This window comes from Panthera uncia, chromosome F1 (genome assembly GCF_023721935.1).
Source record: "Panthera uncia isolate 11264 chromosome F1, Puncia_PCG_1.0, whole genome shotgun sequence".
Lineage (NCBI taxonomy): Eukaryota > Metazoa > Chordata > Mammalia > Carnivora > Felidae > Panthera > Panthera uncia.
Window position 1 is genome coordinate 56,562,637 of NC_064813.1, and position 17,343 is coordinate 56,579,979.

Consider the following 17,343-nt stretch of genomic DNA (forward strand, 5'->3'; position numbering starts at 1 on the left):
GCAGATGCGAAATCATCCTTGCATCTCTGGAACAAATGCCACTTGATCCTTTTAATGTATCCTTGAATTTGGTTTGCTAACTTTTGTTGAAGATTTTTGCATTTATGTTCATCAGGGATATTGGCCTGTAATTTTCTTTTCTTTTTTTGGTGTGTGTTGTTGTTTTTTGTCTGGTTTTGTTATCAGGTTATAGCAGGTGCTCCTGACAGTGGACTGGGATCATGATCATAGTATGTGAGATGACGAAGCACATCAGAGTTCGCTTCTGGCCACTGTAGGTCTTATGCACTTCTTTGCAATCTGAACGAACTAACTAAATTCTTTACAGTGTTTAGAAAAAAAACCCCACAATTGCCAAGTACAAGTTCTATCAGGATTCCGCAGGATTTGGAAGAGGTTTATGTTTTCTGTTGCTTTTGCTTGTTTTTACAACACGATATCTAAATAAATGCTTGCCCATTTTGCTGAGAAATGGTCCTTAAGTTAGCGGGTTGCATTGCCATCAGTAACTTGATGCAATATGTCAGTCGGTAACTTGAGCAAGACAAGCTTCTGGTACTTCTGATGGAACATTGCATAGAAAGGAAACTAGACTGGAATTTCCTATTACTAAGTGAGGATTTCTAAGCTTCTGAGAAATAAAAGGGAATGAAGCTGTTGTGAATGCTTGAGGGGAGCGAAGGCATTTGTAAATGAAGAATATTGATACAGAGAATAAAGATACCCCTGAGAATAAGGGTGAGAAGATAAACAGCTCCCTTCTGGGGAGAGTGGCCAGAGTCAGCAAATCAAAATACGGGACTCATGTAATATGCAGGATGTGCTTCTACTAAAACAATCCTTCATCGTCTATCTGAAATTTAAATATAACAGTGTCCTTTATTTTATCTGGTAACTCTCCTTCTGGGTGATAAATCAGATAAAAAAATCTAGTAGAGATATACAATACTTTGCAATTCTCTAGAGTATTCAAATCTAGTTAAGCCATACCCCTCCCTGGCTTATCTCTACTTTGTAAATCATCATTTCTTCTCGAAGGTGTATTTTATCTTTCTTTCTGGATTTGTCTGACTCGTGTGTGTGTGTGTGTGTGTGTGGGGGGGGGGGGGGGGGGGGGTTAAGGAGCTACATTCTGGAGAGGTTTCCAGGGAGAAAAAGAAACGAGGACTTAAATTTTCTAATGGGGATGATTTTGGAGAGACTGAGTAAGGAGAAGAAAGTGAGGGGAGACTGAGACCTTTCAGGACTGGCTAGATGCAACTCTGGATCGGAGTCCTGGATCAAGTCAAATCTTTGGCCTTGGAACTTCATAGTCAGAAGTCATAGCGTTCCCAGGAGCAGTTTCCTGCAAGGTTGGAGTCTCATGGAGGGTATGCACCCAACCTGAACCAGGAAACAGGGGTCGCCCAAGAAGGCTAGTAATTATACTTCTTTCCCCTTCCGGGCTTGTCGTGGGCCTTGCTGCTGCCTCAAGGAGAGTGTTGGGTGATTGGGTTGATCAGGGCCTGGCCCCTTGTAGTGTGACAGCAGGAGTCCAACAACGTTCCAATTACTCAGGATGAACAAGGCTAGGTAAATTCTGGTCAGTAGATGTCTTTCTTCCTAAGGAACAAACAGACCCATAATAGGGCTGGCTTTTCTTTGTAGAGAAAATTAAGGCATGGAGGTAGACTTAAGGACTGTGCGGTGAATGGGAAAGCCATCGGCTTTCTTTGCATCTAATTATGCTGCTTTTACTCATTTTAATAGGTTAAATCAAAGAGATAAACAAATTAATATTTTTTTTCCTTTACTTAACACCAGGATCTCTTCAATGTCCCAGCGTTAGCAATGCCTTATATATCATTTCCTGTTTTTCTCCACACTCATGCAAACGTAAAAACATATGCCTGTGTGTGTATACATATGTGTGCATGTTTGTATGTATGTATATGTACAGAACACTGTGTTTAGAGTCTTGAAGGGAATAGTGTGTGTGTGTGTGTGTGTGTGTGTGTGTGTGTGTTTAAATGGGATTATTAATTACATTAGTTACATTGCCCTGTAACTTCCTATTCACATTATAAACAGTTCTCTAGCCAATAAAGACTATACTTATTTTTAATATCTTTAAAAGTTTTGTTATGTGGGTATATAAACTTTGTTTAATTAGTCCTCTATTGATGCGATTTTAGGGTTGTTTTGGCATTAAAAACTGGGCTGCATCAATATTAAAACATATTCTTATCTATATGTTTATTTCTACCGGGAAGAGTTCAAACCATAAAATTGATCACCAAAGGACATGTATATTTTAAATTTTGATAGATATTGCATAATTACTTTCCAAAACATTGTAGCAATTTACACTCCTTTTCTCCACCCCTGTATCCATAAATATGTGGGGGAGCTGATTTCCTCACAGCCTCATTCATGCTGATTGTTTTTAATTATTGTTAATCTGATGCATGGAAATATGGTATTTCATCTTAACATTTCTCTAACCATCGATGAGGTTGAATATATTTTTATTGATTTACTTGCTTCTTGGAAATTCATTCCTCTGAATTGCCTATTCATGTTTTTTACCCCTTTTTCTCTTGACTTTTTTTTTTTTTTCAATTAACTTTTATGCTTCCTTGTATATTAGGAATTATATTACTTTGTATCTGTGATGAAACTTTTTTTCTCCTAATATATTGTTTATGTTTTAACTTTGTGGTATTTTTTTTGTCATATCAAATTTCAAATTTTTATATAGCCATATATTTAAATTTATTATTTTTTATGTTTTTATTATGAAAGAAATATATCTTCATAGTAAAAATGCACATGGTACAAAAGGGTACAGATTGAGAGGCAACAGCCTTTTTTCCCAATATTTGGAATTCTTAGGACAATTTTGCCATGCTAATTGAAAGAGCAGACCTAGGCTGGCCGACTCCCATCTTGTTCTGTATCCTCCCCTTGAGTAACTTCCCGCTCACCCGTTCAAAATTCCCTATTGAACCACACCCGGCAACCTGTGTGATGGGACTCTGATCCTTCCCCAGCCAAATGGCTGAGGCCACGACCTTTCCCCAGCCAATCGGCTGAGGCCATGACCCTTCCCCAGGCAATCGGCTAAGGCCATGATCCCTATAAAACATTTGTGGTCTTGAAACCCTCTCTCTCTCTCAGGTATCTCACCACTGCGTCGGTGCAGGTAGGGGATTGAGCTCGAGCTAGCTCGAATAAAGGCTCTTTGCTTTTGTATTGGACTCGGCTCCCTGGTGGTCTTTGGGGATCACAAATTCTGGGCATAACATTTGGGGGCTCGTCCGGGATCCCCAAGACCCCCGAGGGACTCCCAACCCAGAGAGACTGATTGGCCACGGTTGGTGTCTGTTCGTTCCCTGTCTCTTCTGTGTGAGCTCATTTCTGAAATTCTGGTAGTGCCCGGTGCAGTCTAAGTGGACACACTGGAGGACCACGGGCTGGGAGTTTTGGAAGACGTCCCAATCCTCCCTTCTGGAGGGATGTGGAATCCCCTCAAAGGTCTGAGACGAGGTGGATCGCTCCCGCTGGTTGGCGGGAGGCCGTTGTCTAGCTTTCGGTTTTGCTTCCACGGAGGTGGAAGACTGTTTCTAAGGGCCCTCTGTTTGTCTGTTTCTGTGTTTCTCTGTTTTGTTTTGTGGACTTACTGGACGGACGTTATGGGACAGACTCAGACTACCCCTCTAACCATTATGATTGATTACTTTAAGGATGTCAGCCAAAGAGCTAACAACCTCAGTGTGGAAGTCCTAAAGGGTCGGTGGCAGGTTTTTTGTTCTAGCGAGTGGCCAGCTTTCAATGTCGGATGGCCGCCAGAGGGAACCTTCGACCTCCCTACCATCCACCAAGTCAGGGGTATCACCTCTCGGCCTAAGACGGGTCATCCTGATCAGCTCCCATACATTATCACTTGGCAGGACCTTGTAGAAGACCCACTCTCTTGGCTTAAGCCCTTCCTAGCCCCACGCCCTCTGGAGCCAAAACCCATTCTTGCTTTACAGGGGACAGAGAAGGAGAACAAGAAAAGTCTTACCCAGCCTTCAGCACCCCTCTACCCTGTCCTACAAGGGGGGACTGAAGAAGAATTAGTTTTTCCTCCCCCATATATCCCCCCTAGGATGCTGGAAGAACACCATCCTCCCCCTCTGGGGGAGGCAGACGCTGTTCCGAGAGCAGGAGGCAGAAACGCTCCAGTGGGAAGCCCGCCCTTTACCAGACAAAGGGCTCAGAGGGAGCAATCCGCTTCTGCCGCCGACTCCACTATTCTGCCCCTGCGAGCCACCGGACCCCCCACATGCAGAGGGGAATCAGCCCCATCGCTATTGGCCTTTCGCCACTAGTGACCTCTACAGTTGGAAAGCTCAGAATCCTAAGTTTTCTGAGAAACCGGCAGGGCTTATTGATTTATTAGACTCTGTTCTTTTTACCCATCAGCCCACATGGGACGATTGCCAGCAGCTTTTGCAGGTCCTGTTCACGACTGAGGAAAGAGAAAGAATCCTCAATGAGGCCTGAAAACTAGTTCTGGGCACAGATGGGAATTCCACCACCAACCAGGCTCAGATAGATGCCTCCTTCCCCTTAACTCGGCCCCAGTGGGATTTCAACATGGCAGAAGGTAAGGAGAGGCTCCGGGTCTACTGCCAGACTCTAATGGGGGGTCTCCGAATGGCTGCTAGAAAGCCAACCAATTTGGCCAAGGTAGGAAATGTACAACAGGGAAAAGATGAATCTCCGGCTGCCTTTTTAGAATGGATCATGGAGGCATTCCGTACCTATACCCCCATGGATCCAGAGGCTCCAGAAAGCAAAGCAGCTGTTATCGTGGCCTTTGTAAACCAAGTGGCCATAGACATTAGGAAAAAATTACGGAAAATAGATAGGCTAGGAGAAAAAAGTCTGCAGGACTTACTAGTGGTAGCTGAAAAGATATATAATAACTGGGAGCCTCCTGAGGATAAGCAGGCTCGTGCCATGGCGGCTGCCAGCAGTAAGCAGACTCGAGACCTGGCCAGAATACTACTAGCTACCACTGCTGACTCCCCCGAGGAATGAGACCACTGTCTCGGGCAGCTGGCAGGTGACTCAAGAGGAGGTAAAGGAACCACCAAGGGGGGGAAGTGGAGGCTGCAGAAAGATCAGTGCACATACTGCAAGGAGATAGGGCATTGGGCCCGAGAGTGTCCAAAAAAGGCCGGTGGGAAGGGAAGTAAGACTGATCGAGTAAAAGTCTTAGAGCTAGATGAACTGAGTGATTAGGGGAGTCAGCGTTCGGACCCTTTCCCCGAGCCCAGGGTAACTCTTAAAGTGGAGGGGACCCCTGTTGACTTCCTCGTCGACACCGGAGCACAACATTTGGTCCTCCGCACCCCACGAGGAAAACTAGCCAGCAAGAAGTCCTGGGTACAAGGGGCAACTGGTATGAGCCAGTATTCATGGACTACCCGAAGAACGGTAGATTTGGGGATGGGCTGGGTATCCCACTCCTTTATGGTAATACCGGAATGCCCCTACCTGCTATTAGGACGGGACTTACTGACCAAGATTGGAGCTCAGATAACTTTCAGACAAGGGGGGCCTCAGGTCACCGATGGCAAGGGCCACCCCATCCAGGTCCTGACCGTGAAACTAGAGGATGAATACCACCTCCACCAGGAGGCCCTCCTGAGAGAGGATAATATAGACAGATGGCTACAAGAATTCCCCTCGGTTTGGGCAGAGACCGGGGGGATAGGACTAGCCACTCACAGGACCCAAGTCCTGGTAGAGCTCAAGCCAGGAGAAGGTCTGGTAAAGATCAAACAATACCCCATGTCTCAGGAGGCCTGGAAGGGGATCCAGCCACACATCCGGAGACTACGAAGCCTAGGGGTACTAGTTCCTTGCCAGTCTGCCTGGAACACCCCCCTACTGCCGGTCAAAAAAGCCTCACACAAATGACTATCAACCGGTACAAGACCTCCGGGAAGTAAATAAGAGGGTCACGGACATACACCCAACTGTTCCCAACCCATATACTCTCTTGAGCTCCTTGGTGTCCTCCAGGGTCTGGTGTACTGTACTAGATTTAGAGGACGCCTTCTTCAGTCTGCCACTGGCACCCCAGAGCCAACCCTTGTTCGCCTTCGAGTGGCATGATCCAGAGGGGGGCTACAGCGGCCAACTCACCTGGACACGACTGCCTCAGGGGTTCAAAAATTCGCCCACCATCTTCGACGAGGCACTACACGAGGACCTGGGTGAGTGCAGAAGGGAGCACCCTGGCCTCACCTTCCTACAGTATGTAGATGACATCCTGATTGCTGCCGACACGGCCAAGGACTGCAAGCAAGGGACCCAGGACCTGCTGGCTACCCTGGGGGCCTTGGGGTACCGGGCATCCACGAAGAAGGCTCAGATATGCAGGGGGAGGGTAAGTTACCTGGGATACAGCCTGGAGGGTGGACAGTGGCGGTTATCAGATGCCAGAAAAGAAACTGTCCTAAAGATCCCTACTCCCACCACCTGAAGGGAAGTAAGGGAATTCCTAGGATCGGCCGGCTACTGCCGCCTCTGGGTTCCGGGTTTTGCTGAGATCGCCAGGCCCCTATATGAAGCTACCAAAGAGGGGCAAACATTTAAATGGACTGAAAAAGAAGAAACTGTTTAATCAGTTAAAAAAGGCCCTCCTAAGTGCCCCAGCCCTGGGCCTACCAGACATTACGAAGCCCTTCCACCTCTTTGTAGACGAACACAAGGGAATAGCAAAAGGGGTTCTAACTCAAGCCTTAGGCCCCTGGAACTGCCTGGTGGCTTACCTGTCCAAGAAGCTAGACCCAGTGGCTGCCGGCTGGCCGCCATGCCTAAGAATTATTGCGGCGACAGCACTCCTAGTCAAGGACGCAGACAAACTGACCCTAGGACCGGAGATCTGGATCACGACCCCACACGCCATTGAAGGGGTCCTGAAACAGCCTCCTGACAGATGGATAAGCAACACACGTATGACTCGTTACCAGAGCCTCCTACTCAACCCTCCACGGGTGCGGCTCCACCCCAGTGCAGCCCTCAATCCTGCAACCCTGCTGCCCGACCCTGACCTAGGTGCTCCACTACATGACTGTGCGGGGATCCTGGAACAAGTACATGGATTCCAGACAGATCTGACCGACCAGCCCCTCCCCGATGCCGAGGCTACTTGGTTCACTGATGGCAGCAGCTTTGTGTGAGACGGACACAGGTATGCCGGTGCAGAGGTGGTCACCGAAACAGACACCGTATGGGCGGAGACTCTACCCTCCGGAACGTCAGCCCAGCGAGCAGAGCTCATAGCCCTCACCAAGGCGCTGACGCTGGGAGCTGGAAAACGGCTTAACATCTACACAGACAGCCGTTATGCGTTTGCCACAGCTCATATCCATGGGACAATTTATCAGGAGAGGGGGTTACTGACGGTGGAGGCCGGACTATAAAAAATAAGCAGGAGATACTTGACCTGCTTACGGCCTTATGGCTTCCTGCCAAGCTGGCCATTATCCACTGCCAAGGGCACCAGAAAACTGATAACCCGGTAGCTAGAGGTAATCGAAAGGCTGACCAGGCAGCCAAGGCAGTAGCCCTTACTCCAGTCCCCACCATGACCATACAACTACCGGACCCGGGAGACCCAGTTTTACCAGACCAACCCAAATACTCCCAGGAGGTACAGCGGATCAAGAAACTCCCCATGGCCCAGGAGATAAAGGGATGGTGGTATACACCTAACAAGGAGCTCGTGCTGCCAGACCAGCTCGGAGTCTCAGTATTAGAGCACATGCATCGGTCTACTCACAGGGGGGCCCGAAAATTAAAAGACTTAATCCGACATGCGGGCATCAAGATTCACCAACAAGACACCAAAATAGAGCAAGTTGTATCTGCCTGCAAGACCTGCCAACTCACCAACGCGGGAGCCACATCAAATAAAAAAGGAACCAGGCTCAGAGGCACCAGACGGGGAGCCCAATGGGAGGTCGACTTCACTGAAGTTAAACCAGGAAAGTATGGTTATAAATATCTTTTTAATATTTACAGACACCTTCTCTGGCTGGGTGGAGGCATACCCAACCAAGCATGAAACGGCTCAGATGGTGGCTAAGAAGCTACTAGAAGACATCTTACCCAGGTATGGTTTTCCTGCCATGGTAGGATCAGACAATGGACCAGCATTTATCTCGCAGGTAATGCAGGCAGTAGCCAAGGCTATGGGGGCAAACTGGAAATTACATTGTACTTACAGGCCCCAGAGCTCAGGACAGGTAGAAAGAATGAATAGAACCCTAAAAGAGACCCTTAGCAAATTAACCATGGAGACTGGTGGGGACCGGGTGACTCTCCTACTGTATGCCCTTTACTGGGTTAGAAACACTCCTTACACTCCGGGTTTTACTCCCTACGAGATCATGTTTGGCAGGCCACCCCCTGTTATTCCCAACCTTCGAGCTGAACTTTTTGCTGAGTTTAAAGATCAAGAACTTTTTCTTTCCTTGAGAGGGCTGCAGAGGGCACACGAGGACATTTGGCCGCGCCACCATGCCATCTACGACGCTGGCCCGACCCCGACACCTCATCAGTACAGGCCGGGAGACTGGGTCTACGTCAAGAGGCACCACCGAGAGACCCTCGAGCCGCGCTGGAAGGGACCCTACAGCGTGGTGCTGACAACCCCCACCGCTCTCAAAGTAGACGGCATCGCGACCTGGGTCCATCACACCCACATTCGGCCAGCGGACCCCTCCTCCATCGGGAAGGACTTCATCACACAATGGGCCGTCAGTCGGGACCAACACAACCCGCTCGAGGTCAAGTTACAGCGCATTCGACCCACCTGATATTGGTTCCGCTGTTAACTCTGCTTGTCATTGCTCATGCTGCCGGGAGTCCCCACGGCCCCCAAAACATTACCTGGCAGATCATAGACACCAGCTCAGGGACCGCGTGAGGGCCGTCCAACTAATGGTCCTCCGTGCTCAGTACAAGCCCCTAAAAACAGGAGAGGACAAAATAGAAATGCAGCTGGTCCCATGATTGGGTCCGCAAGATACATGACAAGGGGGGAATGAAAGAGCAGACCTAGGCCGGCCGACTCCATCTTGTTCTGTATCCTCCCCTTGAGTAACTTCCCGCTCACCCGTTCAAACTTCCCGATCAAACCACGCCCGGCAACCTGCGTGACGGGACGCTGATCCTTCCCCAGCCAATCGGCTGAGGCCACGACCCTTCCCCAGCCAATCGGCTAAGGCCATGATCCCTATAAAACCTTTGTGCTCTTGAAACCCGCTCTCTCTCTCCGGTATCTCACCTCTGCGTCAGTGCAGGTAGGGGATTGAGCTCGAGCTAGCTCGAATAAAGGCTCTTTGCTTTTGCATCGGACTCGGCTCCCTGGTGGTCTTTGGGGATCACGAATTCTGGGCACAACAGAATCAGTGTTAATAGTTTCTCCCTTACTAATTGGGAACTTTTTATGTTTGTGTAAGCATCTCTCTCTACCTAAAACTGCTAACATTTACTTAGCACCAACTACATGCTAGGAAATGTTCTAGGCATAATTCCTGCTTATGGAGATTACATTCCAATATTACAAACAAGCAATAAACAAACAAACCAAGAGATAAATAAAAGAATTTCAAATGATAAGTTCTGTTAAAAAAACAGGGCTAGGATACACAAAGTGGTAAGGAGGAGGACATAAACTTAGATGGGGTGGTTCAAGAGGAAATCTCTAAAGAGATGAAATACGGGGTGCCTCGGTGGCTCAGTCGATGAAGTGTCAACTCTTAGTTTCTTAATTTTCATTATTTTTTAATTGTTGTTTTAATTTTTGAGACACAGAGACAGAATGTGAGTGGGGGGAGGGGCACAGCGGGATAGGGGCAGAGAAAAAGAGGGAGACACAGAATCCAAAGCAGGCTCCAGCCTCCATGCTGTCAGCACAGAGCTGGACCTGGGGCTCGAACCATGAGCCGTGAGATCATGACCTGAGCTGAATGAAGTCTGATGCTCAACCGACTGAGACACCCAGGAGCCTGTGGCCTCTTGGTTTTGGCTCAGGTCACGATCTGGCGGTTTTGTGAGTTCGAGCCCGGCGGGGGCTCTGCGCTGGTGGTGCAAAGCCTGCTTGGGATTCCCTCTCTTCTTCTCTCTGTCCCTCCTCCACTTGCACGGTCTCTGTCTCGCTCAAGTAAATAAAATCAAACTTAAAAAAAAATTAAAGGGACGAAATTTGATTGGCCAAATTTTAAGTTTCATTCTCCTAAATAGCTTAACTTCAATTTTACGTGGACAGTGTGAACGCATGCTTATCTTTCTGTGTCTCTTGCAATCACAGTACCCGTGTAGCCGAATCTATTCACTGGATCTCTTGGAAGCAGATTATGCACGTGAACAGTGCTTTGTGTTAACCAAAAGGAAGTGTGGAGGTTGTCTGGAGAAGGGGCCTCACCGAAGAAGGGAGGAAGTGGATCTCCCATAAGTAAGTACTTTAATTACGGGAGCACATGTTGAAGGCTTGGCTAGTGTGAGGGTGGGGCTGTTTATGGCTTTTATTTTTCCAGTTTATTTGCAGCCCCGTGAGCAGGCGCGTCTGAGAGGGACCGATGTCCAGGCTGAAAGCAGGCAGTATAAAATGTTTTCGTTTCGGTAGGTGCAGCCTACCATTTTGAAAATACAGAAGCGCCTGTGGTGATAAAGGAGGTCAGTTTGCTAAATGGGCATCTCTTTGTTGTGGCTTAGAGATCTAAGGCTGGTTTCTGGGAAACTAGGCAATGTGGAACTGAAAGAGATTCTGTGCCCCACATGCTTCGCCACCACTGAGCTGTCAAACACAAACAAAGCGCATTGCCTATTTAAAGGAGAAAGGAGAAGTGTAAGACTGAAGTCAGGTTCAGCAGTTATCTCTGGATTTCTATTGTCTGTTCTGCTCCTGATCCACTCTTTAGTGGCTCTTTGAGAGCTGGTTTGCTAACCCAAACAGATAGACAAACAAATGATGTATGGAAAGCCACTGAATCATGCCTTGTCTCATAGCGCCTTTGCTCTGCTCTGAGAAAGCTCAGATTTATCTTCTTGGCAGGAAGTACCCAAAGGGGTCTGTCTACACAGCAGATTCCTGCAGGGAGAGGTGGCCATGCTGTGGAAGTGGGTTATTGTGATTCCCATGCCTCTCTGGTGAACCCGGAGGGACCCTTGGATGCGTTGGGTAGACCAAGTTCTCATGTACTTTCTTAATGACTGTAATCAGGTGAGCAAGATGACAAACCACTTGGGCCTCTTGGGGCAATGCTTTGCAAGCCTATGCAGCTACCCCTTTGGATAATAAAACATGTTCGAATTGTAAGAAATCCTTATTTAGGTGAAGGAGGAGTTGCAATCACCTTGATGACCCATCCTGGGCAAGCCGTTGTTTGTTTCCCCTTTTCTGTAGATCTTGGCATGGGTTAAAACGAGTCAGCAAAAAACATTAATGGAGCATCTGCTAAATGCAGGTCCTGCCACAGGTCCTGAGCGGTGGGGGTTAGGATACCTATGGGGTGTTTGTGGAAACTGCAAGAGAAAGAGAGAAGGGGGCACGTGGGGAAATCTGGAAACCGCAGAAGGAATACAGAAAGTGCATCAGAGGAACAGAGGACATAGCTCCTGTCCTTGTAGCAAAATTGGACAATGACGAAGTGAACAAAAGACACTTTTAGGGAAACCTAAGTAGAAAGAGTGGTCTGCTGTATAATATGGGATAACCTGCAGGATTCAGGATTGGTTTGGGAAGACATCCCAAGAAGAAATGGAAGAACGTTATTGGTATGATACATCACAAATAGCTGTCAAATCTCAGTGGCTTATAGTGTACATGCTACTATGGGGTCCATTCTACATGGGGTGGCCGAGGGAGTGCTACTCATTGAAGTCATCCAGGGACCCAGGGTGACAGAGATTCCATCTTGAAATATGTTTGTTATGGTCTCTGGAAAAGGAAAAAAGGAATCTGGTGACTGACTCTTAGTTTTTGCTTGGAAGCCATCCATGCATTTCTGCTAACATTTAATTGGAACAACACAGGTCATATGGCTATGCTTATCTACAGAGGGGGTAGGGAAGGGAAATTCTAGCACATAACTGGGAGCAGAGAAGAGTGATATCTGTGAGTGGCTCTAATAAGTAACTACAAGGTACCTAAGGCACACAGAGGGGATGTGACTTCCAGAGGCCTTCACAGCTAGCGTGGTTCCTCAGCCCTCCCTGTCCTCTGCGTGACCCACATTTGGCCTTACACGCAAACCGAAGGGACTCAGAGAGTATGGCTGGTGGGAAGGCTGTAACCGGGGATGAGATTCACTTTGTAACTCCTTGCTTTGTTTTTAGGCTGCAGCGGCCAGAATAGAATCTTTGAAAATAAAATCAGTTCATAGTCTGTCTTTGGCCAAGTGAGAAAGGAGAGGCAGAAAGAGATTGAAGGTGCAGAAAAATGTTGAAATTGTATCCAGAGACTCAATTTAGTTGTCAGAGACACTACGGGTTTCTTGTCCTTTGTGGGGGAGACCTGGGGGGTGGTTTGGAGAGCAGTCATTTAGAAATAACGGATGAATTTTGCCACAGTTGGCCTCCTTTGATCGTTGAGATGTTTGAAAAATTAAGAAGACTTTCATCCTGCTTGTTTATTTTGGTCATCTTGGTGTCTGAATTAGAGTAGCCATGAAGTGATTCAAGCAACTGGTAGGTCTAGGGTAGAGAAAACCATCCATGAGAGTGAAGAAAGAATCAGAGAGAATGTCTCTGCAGGGAATGGGGAGAAAGAACAGCCTACAGAGAGAAGAAAGTGCTTGGGGGAAAAGACTGAAGCATGTGAAATGAGAGTGTGGGAGAGAGAGAGGGAATATGAAAGGGGTAGGCCCACCCACATTCATATTTTCTATTCCAAGAAACTCAAATTTCTGGGATATAGGATCAAAAATAAAAACATCCTCTATAAAGAGGCTGTTAAATCAGCTGACCCAGCCAAGAATTTGAGCACTTCTGAGATCCCCATCTTGTTGGGGTTGGCAGACCCCTTTTCTGGAGCACATGGCATCAGTCAGGCTTCTGTGGGGTGACTGAAGCATCAGGGGCCAGGAGGAAGTCACTCTGGAGAATTTTATTTCAGTCTCCACTTTCTGAGCGAGGCACACAAGAGCTTGTACGGTTTTCTGTGATCTGAAGCCCCTGGATAGCACCCAAAATAGCATTTGGAATTTAATTGTCAAGGATGAAGAACTATTCTGTGTTCTAAAAATGGAGAATTTGTTAAAATTGGGAATTTAGAGTTGGGTTTCTTTCAAATATGATATTAAAACCTAATTAATTAAAAAAATTTTTAATGTTTATTTTTGAGAGAGAGAGAGAGAGAGAGAGAGAGAGATGAGCATGAGTGGGGATAGGGGCAGAAAGAGGTGGAGAGAGGGTCTGAAGTGGGCTCTGAGCTGACAGCAGAGGCCTGACACGGGGCTCAAACTCATGAACTGCGAGATCATGGCCTGAGCTGAAGTCAGATGTTCAACTGACCGAACCGCCCAGGTGCCCCGAACACTGGGTCTTGTGTGTAATTGTTGAATCAGTAAACTGTATAACTGAAACTAATATTACTCTGTATGTTAACTAACTGGTTTAAGTAAAAACAAAGTAAGTTAAAGTATGATTAATGTAACAAATAATGCAAATGAATCTAAAATAAAAAGTGAAAATGTCTTTTTCATCTAATCCCAGTCTTTAGAGACAATTGCTAATTTTTTCCCCAGCCTTTTTTTTTTTTTTTTTTTGTGTTTTTTTTTTTTGAGAGAGATGAGGAGGGAGGCTAGGGGCAGAGAGAGAAGGAGAGGGAGAGAATCCCAAGCAGGACAGCACAGAGCCCGACGCGGGTCTCAATTCCACAAACCACGAGATGGTGACCTGAGCCGAAACCAAGAGTTGGATGCTTAACCAACTGAACCACCCAGGCGCCCCACCCCAGCTTTACTGAGATATAACTGACAAATAACATTGTGTAAGTTTAAGCGTCTGAGGCAATGATTCGGTACGTGCATCTACCATGAAATGATTACCATGATAAGCTGAGTTAGCACATCCATCACCTTACATGCTTTTTTTCTTTTTCTTTTTTTGTGGTGAGAACGTTTAAGATCTACTGTTTTAGCAACGTTCAAGTGTATAATACAGTATTGTTGACTATAAGTACCATGCTATATATTACATCTTCAGAGCTTATTTACCTCATCACTGGATTTTCGGACCCTTTGACCAATATCATTCTGTTTCCCTCAGTTTCCAGCCCCTGACAACTACTATTCTACTCTCTGTTTCTATGAGTTTACCTTTTTTTTAGATTCCACCTACAAGTGATATTATACAGTGTTTTCCTTTCTCTATCTGGCTTATTTCACTTAGCATAACACCCTTTAGGTCCATCCATGTTGTTGCAAATGACAAGATTTCATTCTTTTTTTTTTTTTTTTTTTTTGCTGAGTAATATTCCATTGCATATAACTGTCACATTTTCTTTATGCAATCACCTAATGATAGACACTTAGATTGTTTCTATGTCTTGGTAATTGTGAATAATGCTACAATGAACATGAAGGTACAGATATTCGAGATAGTGCTCTTGTCTCCTTCAGATTTATAACCAGAAGTGGGATTGCCGGATTATAAGGAAGTCCTATTTTTAAAACTTGAGGAAACTCGACAGTGTTTTCCATAGTGGGGTACTAATTTCCATTCCCACCAACAGTGCACGAATGTTCCCTTCTTCCCTTCCTCCCCAATGCTTGTTATCTCCTGTCTCTTTGATAATAATCATTCTAACACATGTGAGGCGATAGCTCATCATGGTTTTGATTGGCATTTGCCTAATGATTAGTGACAAATATCTTCTCATGTACCTGTTGGCCATTTGCTTTGTCTTCTTTGGAAAAATATCTGTTTAGTTCCTCTGCTCATTTTTAAGTCAGATTATTTGCTTGTTGGATATTGAGTTGCATGGGCTCCTTATATATTTGGGACATTAACCTCTTGTCAGATGGATGGTTTGCAAGTATTTTCTCCCATTCCATAAGTTCCTTTTTCGTTGTGCTCGGTCCTTTGCAGTGCAGATGCTTTTTGCTTTAATGTAGTCTCATTTGTTTAATTTTGTTTTTGTTCCTTGTGATTTCTGTACTACTACAAAAAATCACTGCCAAGACCAATATCAAAGAAATTTTCTCCTATGTTTTCTTCTGGTCGTTTTACAGATTCAGGTATTACATTGAGGTCCTTAATTCATTTTGAGTTAATTTTTGTAAGTGAGGTAAGATAGGGGTCCAGTTTTGTTCTTTTGCATGTGAATATCCAGTTTCCCCAGAACAATCTATTGAAGAGACTGTCCTTTCCACATTGAGTATACCTGGCTCCCTTGTCAGACATAACTGGGTGTGTTCAGGGTAGTATGGCCGTAGACCCTGGCTCCCTTGTCAAATACCACTTGATGTATGTGTTTGAGTTTATTTCTGGGATTTTGATTCTGCTCCATTGGTCTATGTGTCTGTTTTTATGCCAGTACCACACTGTTTTGAGTATTGTAACTTTATAATAAAATTTGATTTCAGGAAGGGTGATGCCTCCAGATTTGTTATTTCTCAGAATTGCTTTTATAGATCCAGATAAAATTTTGAACAGTATTTTCTATGTGTTTGAAAAACGCCATTGGAATTTTGATAGGGATTGCATGAAATCTACAGATAGCTTTGGGTATTGTGGACATTGTAATAATTTTCATGATTTTAAAAGTATAGAAAGAGACACATAAAAATATCTATAGCTTTCCATCACTTCTCACTCATTCAACCTTTTTAGGTACATTTCTTCTATCTATCTATCTATCTATCTATCTATCTATCATCTATCTCCCTGTCTATCATCTATATCTATCTATCTATCTATCTATCTATCTATCTATCTATCTTTATGCGTATATGTATATATGTATAATTTTTATGTGTTTGGAATCATGGTCCACATTTTATCCTGTGGCCTGCTTTTTCACAGAAGTGTATTTGGTAAATATTTCCCTATGTAATTAAATATGACTAACTAGACTTTTAGAAGAATCGTGTATTTTGGTACCATTTAGACATAGCTTAAGACATTCAGAAATTAAGTAGCTTTTGTTCGCTCGATATTAATTACTTAAAAAAGAACAAGCCCACTTAATAAGAACTTCTGTTTTGGGGAGGTGGAAAAGACCTACTTTTCTCTATTCCCCCTGCTAAGGACAATTAAAGACTTGCTCTCTCGCTCTTTCTCTCTCTCTCTCTCTATATATATATATATATACCCACACAGATAATATTACACAAACATAAGGAAACTCTCTCTTTATATATAGAAAGCACACAGACCTGATTTAATACAAAGTCTCCAGATATTAGAAGAGTTTGCCATTGGTGGCACCTCAGTCCTGCCCTGAGCACACTGCTTGGCATATAGTAGTTAACTGCTGAATGAATGAATGAATGAATGAATGGTGTGGGATTACCCATGCTGAATTTGAAAGAACCCCCTTTTATATAAATCCATATCTCCTGGGGAAATTCTTTTGGTATTCTTTGATGCCAGGAAAAGTTGTGCTGCCTCTGAGGAGAGAAGCAGATTTGGAAGGAAGGAAGATTCCATTTTGGAGAAATAAAACTAGAAAAGTCTATTTTCAGAAAGGGAAATTAAGGTTTCTAGTTGAATTCTAGGAAAGACATCAGCATATGCCTTGTGGCTTTTGTATATTATTGCCTCTAAATGTTCTGCAGGTCTTGTGATTTCTGGACCCGATCTACTCACTTTCTGGCAACATCCTCTATTCTCCTGAGAGACTCTGAATGCCAGACTGTGCCCAATGGCATCATCTTAAGCTCTTAATATACAAAATGTTCAAATAGCCATAGCTTTTTGTTTGTTTTTGTCTCTTCATAGCACCGACTCCAGAAAAATCAGTTTTATTTTTCCCATGAATGGTTTACTTCTTGTCTCATACAGGGCCTGCAAAAGACACAGCGTTCCCCCTGCAGGAGTGCCTCCTCTCCATTTGGATTCCATCAGCCTCCAAAAGGACCTAGTTTCTGTCTGGTGTCCAGTCTTTGAAGCATCTGATTAAATCTTCTTTCTTTCTTTTTTTACATTTATTTATTTATTTTGAGAGAACGAGGAAGAGAGCAAGGAGGGGCAGAGAGAGACGGAGGGAGAATCCCAAGGAGGCTCAGTGCTGTTAATGCAGAGCCTGATGCGGTGTTGGAGCTCACGAACCATGAGATCCTGGCCAGA

The 17,343-nt window shown here is 45.1% G+C and overlaps 1 protein-coding gene across 1 annotated transcript; it reads left to right on the top strand.

Moving 5' to 3' along the window:
* Window positions 1-4,029: 4,029 nt before the first annotated feature.
* Window positions 4,030-7,466, top strand: LOC125925818 (uncharacterized). Its single transcript, XM_049635062.1, is given in 5 exon segments — window positions 4,030-4,321; window positions 4,323-5,067; window positions 5,149-5,673; window positions 6,296-6,384; window positions 7,235-7,466. Coding segments are annotated over 5 exon segments (1,779 nt in total). The 5' UTR covers window positions 4,030-4,133.
* Window positions 7,467-17,343: the final 9,877 nt, after the last annotated feature.